The following is a 15,589-nucleotide window of genomic DNA, read 5'->3' on the forward strand; positions in this document are numbered from 1 at the left end:
TCTGACCTGGCAGTTCGCGCGACGCTGAGCCAGGCCGCTGCGGCTTCCGAGAAGGAGAAGTAAAGTGCCGCCGACGCTGCCGCCGATCGTGAGACGGCGCTGAAAGATGCCAAGGCCGCCCGTGACCGCTACCAAGTGCTGGAGGACGAGTTGCAGAGCCTGCGCGACAAGCACGCCGAAGAAGCATGCAGCCGCCTGGCAAAGGAGGAGGAGGTGAAGGCCCGGGAGGACGCCGTCAAGAACCATGATGCTGAGCTCGCGGAGTTGGGGAAGACGCAGGCCGCCGAGCGCAACCGGTTGGAGGAGTTGGAGCGGAAGGTGGAGGCGAGGGAAGCTGATCTTGATGCCAAGGCATGAGTCCTGGCCGAAGACCGCGTGGCCTTTGCCGATCTCGAGAAGAGATCTCGCAAGGCACTGAAGACGCTCTACGAGCACGGCCTGGAGAAGTCGCTGGCCACCGATGAGGACAGCCCCGCCCGGTTGCTTCCTCTCTTGGTGAAGGCGCTCGAGGAAGTCGTTGACGGCGTCGGTCCTATGGCGGAGGCAGAGGCTCGCGTCCTGTCTTCAGCTGCATTGACCCGCGTTTTCAGCCACTTGCACCTTCGCGACCCCAACACTTGCCTTGAGGAGCTGCTGGAGCCTGTGGCTGAGGATGACTGCGAGGCCGCCGCCGCAGCTGTGCAAGGTCAGGTGGAGGCCCTGCTGGAGAAGTTCCGCAGCTTTGCCTCGTCACCCTTGTCTGGCGATGCCGCCGATCCTGCGGCTGGTGGTGCAGGTGAAGGCGTCGCTAGCCGGGATGGAGCACCTTCTGCGGGCGACGACGGTGTCCAGGGGTGACCTGCAGCTAGTTTCCTGTTTTGTTCCTGCACCATGCATCAGGCCTCGTGAAGGTGTTTAGACTTTTCATTTGATATTGTGAGGACAATATGTTTGTAATATTTGCTTCGAGATTTTGCAATTTCCTTCCTATCCGCTTTGTGTTCTGCGTGGCAGAGCCGGGCCCCGCGCATACCTCAACCGCCATTGGGCCGACCGGAGACCAGGACGGACCAAGGAGTGAGGGGCTACGTGACCAGTTAGGCTCCCGAGTCGCGATGCTCAGGAGTCCCCCTTGACGCGCAAACAACTTATAGGGAGAGTACTCGAGGATAGATTAATGTTCTACGTCGGCAGAGCCCGGCCCCGCGCATACCTCAACCGCCATTGGGCCGACCGGAGACCAAGACGGACCAAGGAGTGAGGGGCTACGTGACCAGTTAGGCTCCTGAGTCGCGATGCTCAGGAGTCCCCCTTGACGTGCAAACAACTTCCATACCTGCCCTCGCCGAGGCCTCGGGAGGGGCGCGCGACGCCCAGGTCTGGGAGACCTGGTTGGGTGACGTGCGCTTGGGCGTGACCCGAGCGCAGCCCCCGTGCCCAGCCCCCTCGCGCGGCTCTCCCGAGGGGAGGCGTTGCGGTGAGGCTGGACGCTGAGCTCTAGGATCCCTGAGGTTGGTACGACCGTGGGGCCGCCCTCAGTTGTTTATCACCAGCGCGGAGCATAGTGCTTCCGCTTGTGCACGGGCATAGCCGCTCCTCGGCAGTGTCGACGGCCAGCGCGGAGTATGGTGCTTCCACTTGTGCGTGGGATGGGGGCCCCCTCTGGGAGGAGCCCCCGGGGCGTGTACAGCCCCGCCCTGACACGTGGCTTACACGGCAGGGCTGCGAGGTGTATCTGGGCACTCGTGAGCCAGCGCGGGACTCATGAGGCCCTACCTCAAGGCGGGTTGCGCCTGGTCTTGAGTCTTGGTGACTGTATGTTCCTGCAAGGCGGTTAGGTGCAAGCACTCTACGTCCTCAGGTCCCGGCCCTCGAGCGAGCTCAGCCGCCGCTGGTATGCCAGGTTGCGATGCTGTGGTCAAGGCCAAGGGGTGAGGGCTGGAGAGCCAGTAAGAGCTCCTGAGTCGCGATGCTCAGGAGCCCCCCTTTTAACGCGCAAGCGAATTGCACGGGGTGAATGGACCCGCAGCGGGTGGCGATCGAGCAGGTGATAACCGTAGGTAGGTTAAGCAGGGAAGGCAAATCAACTTAGGTAAATGCAGGAAGATACATGCCACTGGGTCCGGCCCGAGCGGCTTGGGGATGATGCAGCCCGAGGGGCGCCCCCAGCAAGGTAAGCTAAAGACATAAGCAAAAGGGATACATGCCTCAGGGACGGACCCATGCGGTCTGGGAATAATGCAGCTCGAGGGGCGCTCCCAGCTAAACGAGCTTGGAAATGTCACCTGGTTCTGTAGACGAAGCAGAGTTGGTGCAACTGAAGGCGTGCGTCGAAGGAATGACTCTTCACGAGCCACCGGGGCCCTGAGCCTCGGGAGGCTCTGGGGGCTTGGGAGGTTCCCTGAAGACCGTCTCCATCTCTTCCAGGATGGCGTGGTACCTGGCCTCCTGAGCCGCCAGGACACGCTGCATGTTGCGCTGATAGGCTGACGCCACGCTCGGCAAGCCGAAGGGCATGCGAACGTAGCTGTGTGGCGGGCCCTCGCAATGGCCCACACGCGAAGGCCAGAAACGCTCCTGAGATGCGGCCCTGTTTAGCCCTGGGACATCGATGCAGACGCGCAGCCCAGCATCCTCGCCTGGATGGGGAGCTGCGCCTCGTGAGCGGCTATCGCCGCGCATGGCTCTTGCGTCTTGCAGTTCCTGAGTGGTCTTGGTGATGAACTCTTGAGTGGTGGGCACTCCTTGCCCTGTGTTCTCCTGAGGGAAACGTGCCGCGAAGCACGCCTCCAAGTGGTGCCCAAGCGCCTCCCTCGTGAGGTTGGCAAGGTCTGAGGCCCTCCAGAAGAGAGCCCCCGAGCCCTGCCCGAGGAGGGTGCCTGGCGCGCCTTCCTATGTGACAGAGGGAGGCGCCCCTGGAGCGGGCGCTGATCCCGACGACGCTCCAGCTACGTCGCCGCCCTCCTGAGATCCTGCTCGGCGCAGCTTCTTCTTCTTGGGGATGGCCTCCAGAGGGCCCTCACTTCTGCTGTCGGGGTCGTTGAGTGCTGCAGCTTGGAAGGCGCGCTCGAGGGAGCACACCGCATCTCTTTCTTCACATGGGACCGTGATGATTCCGCCGCTTCCTGGCATCTTGAGGATGTTGTAGCCATGGTGGGTGACTGCCATGAACTTGGCCAGGGCTGGATACTCGAGGATGGCGTTTTATGGCAGGCGGATGTGCGCGACGTCGAAGTCTATGAGCTCGGTGCGATAGTTCTTGCGCTCTCCGAAGGTGACAGGCAGGCGGACCTGCCCTATCGGTGTGGTGGAACCGTCGGTCACTCCTGAGAAAGGCTTGGTAGGATGAAGCTGCTCATATGGCACTTGGAGGTTGTCGAACGTGTCGACGGACAGGACGTTGAGCCCTGCGCCGCCGTCGATGAGGGTCTTGGTAACTTGCACATTGCTGATGACTGGGGAGCACAGCATCGGGAGGGCGCCAGCGGTGGCTGCGTACTTGAGCTGATCTGCCGAGTTGAAAGTGACGGCGCATTGGGACCACTTGAGCGGGTGCGTGGCCTCGAGCTTGGGGAGCACCGCGTTCACTTCGCGAGCGAACTGTTTGAAGATGCGTTGAGAAGCTGGGGCTTGCGCGCCGCCCAAGATGCAGGCGATTGCACGCGGCTCCTGGAAGCCCCCAGCCCCCTCGTCCTGATGGTGATCGTCGTTCCTTCTTGGTGGCGGCAACGGGGGAAGACTGGCGTTGCCCTGGGGGCGATCCTCACGAAGCTGGTCCCTCTAGGCGCCCTCACGAGGATGGTCCTGCCAGCGGTCCTCACGAGGCCTGTCACGCCACTCCTGGCGTGGGCCACGGTCGTCCCAGCGTCCGCCTCCACGTCCTCCTCCACGGCCGTAGCCCCGGTCACTGCGCTTGGGGCGTCGACCGAAACGTCCCTCGCGAATGGCTCTGAGCTCTTGACAGTCACTGGTGTTGTGGGTGTTCAGATTGTGGAAGGCGCAGAACGGTCGGCTATTCTTGGATGACTCGGGCTGATCTCTGCCTCGCTTGGTGTCGGGCTCCGCGGACAGCACTGCCGCTTCCTTGCGCTTCACGTCCTTGGCCTTGGCCTTCTTCTCCTCTGTGCCCGCGGCTGGCAGCTCGAGGAGAGAGAGGCGCCCCTCCTCAGCTCTTGTGCACTTGGTCGCCAGGTTGAACAGCTCCTGAGATGTGCACAGCTCCTCATGGATAGCGATTTCTTCCTTCATCTTGACGTCACGGACGCCGTCTGAGAACGCGGAGATGATGGCCTCGTCCGTGACCTTGGGGATCTTGAGGCGAGTGTTGTTGAAGCGCTGGATGTACTTCTAGAGGGTCACTCCTGGTTGTTGCTTGATGCGGCGCAGGTCACCCGCGGTCGGCGGGCGGTCGCGAGTGCCCTGGAAGTTGGCGACGAAGCGGTCGCGCATCTCATCCCAGGAGGAGATCGAGTCGTGCTATGGGTTCAGGAGCCAGGAGCGGGCTCCATCCTTGAGAGCCATGGGAAACCAGTTCGCCATGACTTTCTCATCGCCGTTGGCCGCTTCGATGCTCAGCTCGTAGAGCTGCAGGAACTCCGCGGGGTCGGCGGTGCCGTCGTAGCGAGGAGGCAGATCCGGCTTGAACTTCCCTGGCCAGGCAACGCTATGCAGCTCGGGGGTGAAGGCGTGGCAGCCGGCCGTGGTTGCCGGGGCCCGCCTCAGAGGTGGAGCTTGGTCTTGATGAGGTTCGTGCGGCGCCGCTGCAGGCGGCGCGCGGTCTTGATGAGGCGGCGCGGGGAGCGCAGGTGCAGCTTCTCGCGGCCAAGGGATTTCTTGGCAGTTTCTCTCTTCGGGCGCGGGCGCCGGACATGGCGGATCACGCCGTGGGGCCGCGCGCCTTGGCGCCAAGGCGCAGTCTTGGGGCAAAGGTGGTGGAGGCGCGCCATGAGCCACGTCGCCTATGGCTGGCGGAGGGTGAGGCAGAGAGGGGGATGGCGTCAGGGAGCCCCCTGCGGCGCGGACGAGCTCGGCGACGCGGTCGAGCCACTCCTCATAGAGGTCGTCCACCGGGCGGTAGCGCAGGAGCTCGTTTGCGGCGAGGAGTGCGGCCCGCGCCTCCATGGGAGCGCGGCGTGCGTGAGACGAAGAACCAGCCGGGGTCAGCGACGGAGTGGCGGTGCGGCTGTCCTGCCGCACCGATGGATGCAGCGCGGACGCTTGCTGCTCGTTCCCCGCCGGGCCGGTGGCGGTGTTGGCGGCGGGAGACGGAGAACGGCGAGGTAGCCCGCCGACGGGAGCCGTCTGAGCAACACGGGCGGTGAGGGCAGCCCGGCGCTCAGCTCGAGTGCGGCGAGCGTCCGCCATTGAGACGACGGAGCGACGAATTGATGGAAGGGAAGCTATGGCGCATCCCTACCTGGCGCGCCAAATGTCGGTGGGGTTCCGGCAAACCCTTAAGGTTCGAACTCTGGGGTGCGCGCGAAGTCTTTCCCTCCTACCGATCCGCGCCCTAGCTCGCTAAGATCTCGCGGATGAACTCGACGGACTCGCAACACAGAAAGACACGGGATTTATACTGGTTCGGGCTACCGTTGTGGTGTAATACCCTACTCCAGTGTGGTGGTGGTGGATTGCCTCTTGGGCTGATGATGAACAGTACAAGGGGAAGAACAGCCTCCTGAGGTTGAGGTGTTCTTGTGCTAGGTGAACTGGCGGATCAGAACTCTCCCCTCTACTGTGGTGGCTAGCTCTACTTATATAGGCTCTGGTCCTCTTCCCAAATATTGAGCGGGAAGGGAGCCACAACGGCGGGCAAATTTGAAGGGGGACAACTAGTACAAGCTATCCTGACAAAAGTGGTCTTCGCCTGCGAAAAGCTCTGGTGGTGACGCCGTCTTGGGCTCCACGGTGACCTCCGTCCTGCCGTCCTTCTGGTCTTGGTCTCATTGCACCGATATGGCAACCTTTGCCTGATGCCTCGGTACTCCTCGCCTGTGCTCGCCTCCTTAGCACCAAAGAGGAAACAAGGACGCTGCGCGCGTCGGCGCCCGCCTGATCTCGATCGTCATGGCTCACGTCACGAGAGCCTCGTGAGGTTTGCCCCGCCTTGATATCTCCGCTCCTCGTGAGCCTGCCTAGCTAGGCGACTCCTGAGGAAGTCTTGCGTCGTCCTCCTCGCGAGGCTTGGGCCCTCGCGAGGGTCTTGGATGCCTTGTCGATGAAGATGGGCCGTACGGCCCGCTGACACAGCCACGCCGTGGGCCGCAGGCAGGCAAGTCTGGGGACCCCCGTTCCCAGAACGCCGACAGCCATCACACCAAAATGTAATTAAGTGCCACATGCACTTTCAGGGGACAGCACCGGGTATGCACCGTCGCCGCTCCCGCGCCGACGCAGTGTGAGCACTATAGCCGGCCACTCTCGGCCCGTGCGTAGCTCCGCCAGGGCAACGCAGTTCGCTCGACCTCCGCCAGCCGCTGCTCCGCGCAGGTAGCGGTCGGTGCTAGTGCTCGCTCCACCGTCCCGCACAAGCACTCTAGAAGGACGTGAAGGCGCTCTGGCTTGCCATTGAGCAGCCGAAGCGTGAGGCAACGTAGGCGGCGGTGGAAGCGGCTCGGGTGGCCAAGTTGAACCGGTAGCAGGACAGGGCCATCTGCCGGATGAATGGGCTAAGCGTCGTCTCTGACTCCTCGACCGATGACGGCAACACCCATAGCTCCACCTCCGACGACGACGACCAAGATCCTCCATCAGCCGCGGGCGCCTACAGCTGCGCCGGCGATCGGAAAAGCAAAGGCCCGACGAAGAAGTGATGAAGATGCTCCTCCTTCGTTTATTTTTGTTTATTAGTTGTTTAAATTAAGAACTTGTCTGGCGATGAACTCTGATGTTCTTTTGGATGATGTATAGTCGGTTTATGTGCATTTAGTTGTCCAGATGCTGATTTCGTCGTACGTTGTTTCATCATGTAGAGTAGTTCATCGCGATGCATGCGTAGTGTGAATATAGGGTGTCGGATATGAGGTACACGGATGTGAAATGCATTATATGAGGCGTGACCGGTCAATGTCCGCCGACGCGTCCTCCGCAGCGTTTGATGATCCGGATTTGCTCGGCTGTAAATGCTCTTAGGTCAAAAAATGGTTCTAGTCATCTGTTACGTGACTCATCACCATCCTGCGTGGCGGATTTAGTCGCAAATGATTGTAATAATATTATTGCCTAATCAATAAAGCTCACGGTGCCTTCAAAAAAAACTTCTGAATTGTTCTGTTCATATCGAGAAGAACTTCTGAATATGCACAACATTTTTTCTCTTTCTACTTGCAGACATTAAGAGCAACTTCAATGAAGCGATCCATTCTGTCCGCGGCCGTCCGTTTGGATCGGCGCGGACAGAAGAGTCGGCCTAACGTGTCGACCCAAACGGATGCGCGTCCGTTTTCGTCCGCCTGCCGACCCATTCCCGGCCCATTTTGAGCCGGATTTGCTTCGGCGCGGACACAAGACGGATGCGCGCGCTCGCCCTTTTTTCTCACTGGGCCCACTGGTCGGTGGCACATTGGTCTCTCCACATCAAACAGCATACCCTCACCCGCCTGCTTCGTCACTGACGCCGCCGGCCATTTTTCCGATAAAAATGGATACATAGATAGTTCTACCGTACACAGATAAAAGAAAAGACCAACTACTCGTCGCTTTCCGACTCCGACTCGGTAATGTCCTCCTCCGACGTCTGAATGTAGGCGTCAGCATGCTGCTCATCTTCGAAGTCCCAACCCGACGTTTCTCGTAGCTTCAGTTTCAATTGAGCGGCCTGCTTCCGCGAACGCTTGTTCTCCCGATAGGCGGCTCGCTCCGTCCTCCTCGCGTCCCTCTCCATCCTCCTTTGCTTGTAGAACTGGCGCTCGTCGACGATGTCCTGCGGGAAGTGTTCGCGCCACACCATCATGGCTTCCACGTCCATCTCGGCGATGGCGAGGCGACGCTGCCGCCTCCGGTGGACACGACATCCACGAGATCCTCGTCGGTGAAAAGCCGCGTGAGAGGCGCGAGATCCTGCGCCCGCTGGCTCGACACGTCGGGAAATTCATATCCCGACGAGGCCTCAGGAGGCGCCACGCCGCCGCGTCGTGCGCGCAGGCCGCCTCCTCTGCGGTGTCGAAGGTGCCGAGGATGAGGCGTTTCTCACCAAACCAGATCTCGGAGGAGAAGGCACCGGAGCGGCGCTCGCGGACTCCGTGAAAATCCGAAGCGCCCAGGCGGCGCATCGACATGGTGGCGCAGAGGCGGCGAGGCTAGTGAGAGGAGGCGAGACGAGTGGGCGGCGGACGGAGTGTGGAGGGAGCGCCTTCTTATAACAAGCGCCGGCCGCGGCGCGCGCGCGAACCTTTCCCGCGCGCTGGAGCGCCAAAACCAGCGCGCGCTAGGCCGCTTTTCCCCCGCGTGCGAACCTTTCCCGCGCGCTGGAGCGCCAAAACCAGGGCGACGGCATGACCGCTGGCATGATCTAAAGCGTGCGCGGTCATGAAATGGGTCGGCCCGTTGGGCGCACTGCCGACCCAAATCTAAAAGAGGACGGACGGCAGGCGGCTGGCCGACCCAAACGGACAAAAAGCGGACAAAAACGCCGTCCGTTTGGGTCGGCCCGTTGGAGTTGCTCCTAGGATTTCTCTTTTTAGAAACAGCCGGCATTAGTTTTTTTTTTTTTAGGGCTTGCAGGCATTAGGTGAGTGAGGCCGTGCCATCCTTCGGCTACCGTCTCTGTTTACTCTTTTTTCTTCTCCGCAATGGGCTTGCTTCACTCTCGTTGTGGGCCTTACATGGGCTAGGCGGAGCAGTGCACTGAGATGTTTAGCGACTCGCATCCGTGCGATCGATAATTGACGGCATCGGGTCTCTCTGGTAATCCGTGCCGGACTCCTCCACAACCCGAAATTTTAAACATCGCGCTGCGCTGATCCTCCCCCAGCTCAATCCCGCAACCCGAATTCTCTTCAGAATCCCCTCGGATCTGTCCGAGCCCTAACCCTAGCCATGATGACCGGAGATGGCGGGTTCCTCCGCGAGCTCCGATTCAAGCTGGTGGGGTTCGACAAGGAGAAGGAAGACGAGGTTAGTCCCGAATCCCGATCCACTCCCTCTCCTCTGGTCGCGATCATTCGGAGTTAGTAGATTGGAAAGGGTGCATGATGCGAGACGCGTGCCGAGTTCGATCCCGTTGAGGAGGAGGAGTAGGCGGCAGCGGTTCCGTCCCTCGCGGTGCTCACTCCAGCGGACGCGCTCATACCCGCAGATAATTACGGGACAAGGGATGTGATTAGCGGCGAGTACGTTTTGTGCGGACGCGACTTGTTTTGCCGATTAGTTGGGGAAGTTAATTTTTAGTACTAAGCCATGATTGGTATTTGTGGGAATTACTGCTGGGGATTTGAGGGGAAGACATTTTCTGTTTGCGTTTAATTGATGCGATGTCTTTAGTGGCCTCCACCCGAAGCTGATTTGCACACCGCTGGTGATGAGAATGTCCACCAGCAGCAGCAGGATCGCGGCCGTACGCGTCAGTACTGCTTTTGCAGGGCCCAAACTTAATGGAACAGACGCGCACGGCAAGCAGCTGCAGCGCCGAAATCCATTCCTGAATGAGAATCAAGCGGAACCTGCATGCTAATGCACTGTGGGAACGAGTATTGCATTGACCACATCCTTCTCGATGAAGGAACTTGTTTCAAAATTATCTTGATCAATCAAGTTATCAGTGATAGCCTATACTGTTTGGCATTCTTGGTTTGCTTCAGTAGACACAGAAAGTTCTTTGTCCATCAATGCTTACTAAAGGGCGTTTCTGAAATATAAAATTCCTTAGGCATTGACTCTGCTATTTTTTTATGGGCAGTATGGAGATGCTATAAAGAGAAAAGGTGGATCAATCGAGAAGCTGTTTCTTTGGCAAGGCCTCTATCTGATCGTATCAAGTGAAAAGCTTAGCTAAGTGAGTACGCTGTTTTATTTCGATATAAATGCATTATCGCCTGTTCATTTCCTGAATTTTATTTTGTTTGGATATAGTCCGATCCCATATGTCTGAAAGCTCGCGATAATGGTTCTGTACTTATAAATGAGCTATGGCTGGATGATACACTGCAGAACGGAGCTCTTGCCGATATCAATAACGTACGTGTTTTTTTTCGATTCTCAATGCATTGGATTGATAATGTATATCGGCTATTTACCCTTTTGTGCATGATGATAGATACTATACAGGCCCCCAGTGTCTCTCGGAGGAATCAAAGGTGCTCAGTATCTCAACATTTCTCACACTGGTTTCTCAGGCCATGAAGGTCATTACTTAGAGGTACTCGCATGCAACTTTGCTTTTTGTATCAACCCATGAAAGCACTGATGCAAGCATATTAACTTCAACATTCTACAGAGACTTGTTGATATGGTGGGCGCACAAAATGTTGGTATAAGCAACGGCTCCTACTTTATATGCAACAGCTTGGCAGGTCGGTAGTACCATCTTTTAGTTCATTTTATCATTAAGTAGGATGTTAGTGAACATGTAATTACTGTGTAGATTATGATGCATCAAAAGCAAGGGATGTGTTTACTGTCAATAAGAAGTGGTTAGAAGATAGTGTCAAAGAATGGGAAATACTATCTGTTGACGTCTACGTTTCATGGTAATTTCTTTTGTTCATATTTTTCGTATTTCTGATATGTGGATTACAATTTTGTTTAATGTTCTCTAATTTCATATAATGCCCCCAGGCCTAGGAGAGCAACCTCAAGGAAATATAGAACTCCAATAAAGGACAATACTGCTATGAACAGTGACAGGTAAACCATAGTGCCGATTTTTTTTATCGAATAATTTGTGATCTGAATTTAAGGCATGTTTGTCACTTTGAAATTTTGGACTGAGCCGAACATATGCAGTGCTCACTCTATCTAGAGCAAGCTTATCCTGACTATGATATGAAAATAGGGAAGCACCATCGACAGCAAAGAAGGTTAAAACACGATCTCCAGAACAGAGTGATTCAGTCAAAAAGTATTGTCTCATCTCTCAATTTTGGACTGAGCCGAACATATGCAATGCCCACTAGCAAGCTTATCCTGACTATGATATGAAAACAGGGAAGCATCATCGACAGGAAAGAAGGCTAAAATTCGATCTCCAGAGGAGAGAGATATAGTCAAAAGGTATTGTCTCATCTCTCATGTCTCGCATTTGTGCAAAGCCAGTGTACTCTTTTGGATTTGTATCTAACTGTGCTATGAACAGACAAGCTCTGTCCACAGGATGCATGAAGACGTACCCTCCAGCAGAAGAGCATGCTGCATCACTTTGCAAACGGCGCTTGAATTTCGACTGGAGGCGGCTCTCAGACTACAAGCCAAGTGAAATGGTGGTGCAGGTGCAAATACCCAGAAGCAACATGGAGAAGAAAATTGGGACAGATGAATTCAAGGGTGCCCTGTCAGGTTCCTATGCAGAAATGGCAAATATCCATAGTGGAGGACAATGCATAAAGAACACAATCAGCGCAAGTAGCTTCAGGGTGTCAAGGAATTCAGGGGAAGTGATAATGGATAAGCCTCAGTTAGTGGAATATGAAGAAAAGCTCGCCCTTGCCAACAGAAAGCAGTTTGTGCTGATGGTGCAGGCGCACTTCAAGGAAAAGTGCTGCTCACTGCCAGATGATATCGCCGAGTGGCTGGCTTGCATTATTGATGTCGGGAAGGTGTCAGACAGAGTGCTGAAGAACCACATAAACATGCAGCACCCCGTTGATATCTATGGTAGCTTTGTCGCCATGTACTACATCTTGATGAGGCTGAAGGAGGAAGATTTTACTCAGTTTGTCCAGATAATGAACTCAAACATCATGAGAAAGTACATACCTTGGGTGCAAAACTTCAGATGGAAGTTACTGAACGATACGGTGAAATATATACACCCCAAAATGGCCGAGCTAAACAACCTGAGGAGCCAAGTCAGTAACTCTGGAGCAATAGGACAGGCTGTGATCTACAAACCGAAGAAAAGGGATCCTGACCTTTCCGGGATACTGGAGGTGGTACGGGACTGTTTTACTCACCCTGCAATGATCCATCAGGTTTTTCTGCTGCCGGTGCTGTTAGCCGAGGGGTACCCCAGGCTACTTTTCGATCTTCAAAGGAAGCTGTTTGAGTTGGGGCATCTTATGAATCTCAGGTGATCCCGCAAGCAAAAGTGAGCATGTGTAGAAGGAACTGAACAGAGTGAGAACACTGAAAACACGGCGTAAAGAAACTGCAACTGGTGTGAAGGTGTGAAGGCGAAAGTGCAAGTTTGACGAAGGAGTCAGACCGCTATAGAGATGAGTGATACTTGTAGAGAAGATGACTGATACTTGTAGAGAATACTTGTAGAGAATGTGTTTCTCGCCTCTCCTCCCTGAATGCCATGTTTCCTTCTTCCTTTGCTTATTTTTCTATGTCAGCTAGACACTCTCTAGCATGTGCCTAGACCATATTCTTTCCACTATATCTAAAAGGAAAAGCCAAGAGGAATCCCCTGTTCCATTTGTGCCTGTTATACCTCCACCTCCAGTAGTGAGCCTACCTATGGTGCAAAAAGAAGCCTTTTTCATTAGCTTGGTTGGCTAGCACCTGATTCAACTAAGCTTGCTTTTGATACTTGTTATCTGAAGTATTTGCCATGGACCTCTGTTGTATTGTGCTTGTGAACGTATGTATGAACAGTTTCAAATATTCCTTGTTAATCTGTGTTAAATTGTGCTTGCATGCATATGGAACATATCAATGTGCTGCCGAAATTGTGTAAATGGTCCGACAAGTTTCTTGACAGAAGTTAAAATATCAGGTGGAGGGTCCATATGTGGCTAGAATTGGCTCAAATCCTAACAGTAGACTCATATTACTGTTTTTTTTTATTTTCTGTAAATTTTTCTTATTTTTCTGAGAAGTTCGTTTTGTTGGCCAAAATCTGACAAATTTCTAGACAGAAGTTAAAATATCAGTTTGAGTGTCCATATCTGCCCAGAATTCGCTCAAATTCTGACAGTATGCTCATATTAGCGTTCTTGATTTTCTGTAAAAAGAATTAGATTTTTCTGTGATGTTTGATTTTTTTGTCAAAAATTTGAAATTATGGGCGCCCGGAAGATCCAAATATGCCGCTGGAAGTTGGTCTGTAGTAAATACTACAATACACACCGAAATACATTTATGTGTTTATTTATGGCCTGTTACTGGTAGCATTTTGGAGCTAATTAGTTACAGACTTGGTGCTTGCAAATGGACAGAGATGGTTCTACAGAGAGTTGTAGGCCAGAAGGACGTGAAACGCGCCCAAATCGGAGTCGCCGGGTTGAAGCACTAACCGATGGAGTACATTGCTGCTGCTTTGGTGGTGCGCATGCAAACCATGGCCTCTCCCATCGAAAAAACACAGGGCGAAACTTAACAACACGCCAAATAAATATAAATCCAAGTCGGACAGACGCAGTACAACTTAACAACACGCCAAATAAATATATACTGACATGACACAGTACAAACTAACAGACAGACGACAGCAGCAAATTACCAAGTGGAGTAGCAGCAACACGGTGTGGGTATTCTGAACGATAACCATTTTATAGTCAAGTACAACTGGGCCATTTTGAAAATCCTACAATATCCTAGGGTTCTTTCACAAAAATGCCATCTACTTTTAGTTTCTACACAAGTGCTGGTGCAAGCTTTGCTTGGCCAAGCACATGCAGTCTCCATGAAAATCACATTCTGGCCCTGCAGCGCAAACATCTTCAGGCTACACCTTTTCAAGTTGTGAATCTCCTCCCAAACACTGATATCAACTGCTCTTGTTACAGACTCATGCTGCAACCATGGAAGTCAATTCAAAGAATCACTAATAGTTCAAGTAAAACATTCTTGCAATTCAGAGCAGCTGTACCTCGCTTATTATGAAAGCACAACACAAAATACCTGCAACGGAAGAATAACGCAGTGACCAGGAACAATAGGCTCAAACTGTGGAAGCATCAGGTAAGTCAAGTTCCCTAGTGCCACAACCAGATGCTTTGGCCAGGATGGGTTCTCAAAACAATACAAACACCGCTCTTTCTGAGTTAAGATATGTCCATCTTTCCTTCTCCTCATGCGCGCTTTCACTCTTCCTTCTGGGAGCATCACCCAACTCATACTCCGAGGGATTTTGGATTGCGATTTCCTTTTGGGGATCAGGCCGATTTGATGACAGGAATTTCCTTGTTTGTTGCAGCCTAAGATTGGGATTGGCCTACTCTTCTTCTATAACCGGGATCTTACGACTCTCGTGCTTAATAAGTTGGCACCTCGCATCCTGCCAAAACCTAATCCTCTTATTCTCTAGCTATTTTATTTGCAGGATGTTGTAATGCTTGCTATGAATAATTTTATTTGCAGCATGCAGATCAGCATCTTCTTCTCCTTCCTCGCGTTCAGCTGAAATCAGCTTTATCGTATGCCTGCAGTTACAAAAAAGGCAATAGTATAGTATGTTAAGCAGGCAGACAAATTATAGGAACTTCCGTCTAGTGTTTAATAATCAATATTACAAAATTTGCACACAGCAGTACAGGAGCTGTTTTTCAAAGAAGAGGGATATAGTATCAGTTATGTACTATTCAGAACGACTAAACTAAGGGTATGTCACATGGCTCATAAACATGGGTTTGCTTCACTTCTGCACCAATTATCGCCCGCACTGGTTTATATATGCAAAACCAACATATACAAATACACAAAGCAACAGGACTTTAAATGTAATAGCATTTTAATCAGCAAAGAGACTGAATTTGTTTCAACTGCAGGACTTACAAACAAAAGAAAGCCCAACTTAACATACATACTGGACAGTCATAGAAAAACTACTAATAGGTAATGCAAATGTATTCCGGCATAAGATAGACTAACCGGATTGAGATCCTTCCCTTTTCATGCCTAGGTTCATCAACAGAGATGTCTCCATCCTCCAGCACAGCCTCCCTTTTTCTCTAAGAAAGAACAACTATCAGTTAAAGTCACATGAGCTTGCAAATTTGTGCCGTTGAATCCTAAACTGAGTTGGTCATACACACAATCCATTTTTTATTGCCAGTAGGGACTGATGCAGTTCCTATAGTTTACATATTAACTATATGAGTACACTAGGTAGGCTACACAGTTCCTAGAGTTCTAATGAATATGTGTGAATCACTGAATCATTATTATGTTGTAAATTTTATCATTTTGAAATTACATGGGGGAAATGATACTGTGAATATAGTCAGAGCAACAATAGTTTTGCAACACTTAACGAAAGTTGTTCAGCTTCTTCATGCTTGCCTTTCATTCGAAGGTGAAGAATCTTTGCAGCTAACTGGTTTGCATCTAGCTTCTGAGCATTAACTGAAGGTGCCATCTTTGAAGTATCCTCATGGGACTTTTCCTCGTCATACTCAGCAGTTTCCATAAGATGTCAGAAGACCGTGATCAATGATCTTTTCCATAAGTGCCTGACTGTCAGAAGACATATCATGTCTACTCCTTTTCCACGGCATGGAGTCAAGCTGAG

General features: G+C 53.1%; 1 protein-coding gene across 1 annotated transcript; it reads left to right on the plus strand.

The window, feature by feature from the left end:
- The first annotated feature begins 8,921 nt into the window (after window positions 1-8,921).
- On the plus strand, window positions 8,922-12,763 carry LOC109758626 (uncharacterized). The gene is made up of 10 exons (XM_020317486.3): window positions 8,922-9,093; window positions 9,875-9,970; window positions 10,048-10,152; window positions 10,232-10,333; window positions 10,412-10,487; window positions 10,559-10,664; window positions 10,753-10,821; window positions 10,970-11,035; window positions 11,122-11,187; window positions 11,270-12,763. The coding sequence occupies exons 5-10, from the start codon at window positions 10,424-10,426 to the stop codon at window positions 12,204-12,206; spliced, it is 1,308 nt and encodes a 435-aa protein (XP_020173075.1). The 5' UTR covers window positions 8,922-9,093; window positions 9,875-9,970; window positions 10,048-10,152; window positions 10,232-10,333; window positions 10,412-10,423; the 3' UTR covers window positions 12,207-12,763.
- Window positions 12,764-15,589: the final 2,826 nt, after the last annotated feature.

This window comes from Aegilops tauschii, chromosome 6 (genome assembly GCF_002575655.3).
Source record: "Aegilops tauschii subsp. strangulata cultivar AL8/78 chromosome 6, Aet v6.0, whole genome shotgun sequence".
NCBI classification, from domain to species: Eukaryota; Viridiplantae; Streptophyta; class Magnoliopsida; order Poales; family Poaceae; genus Aegilops; species Aegilops tauschii.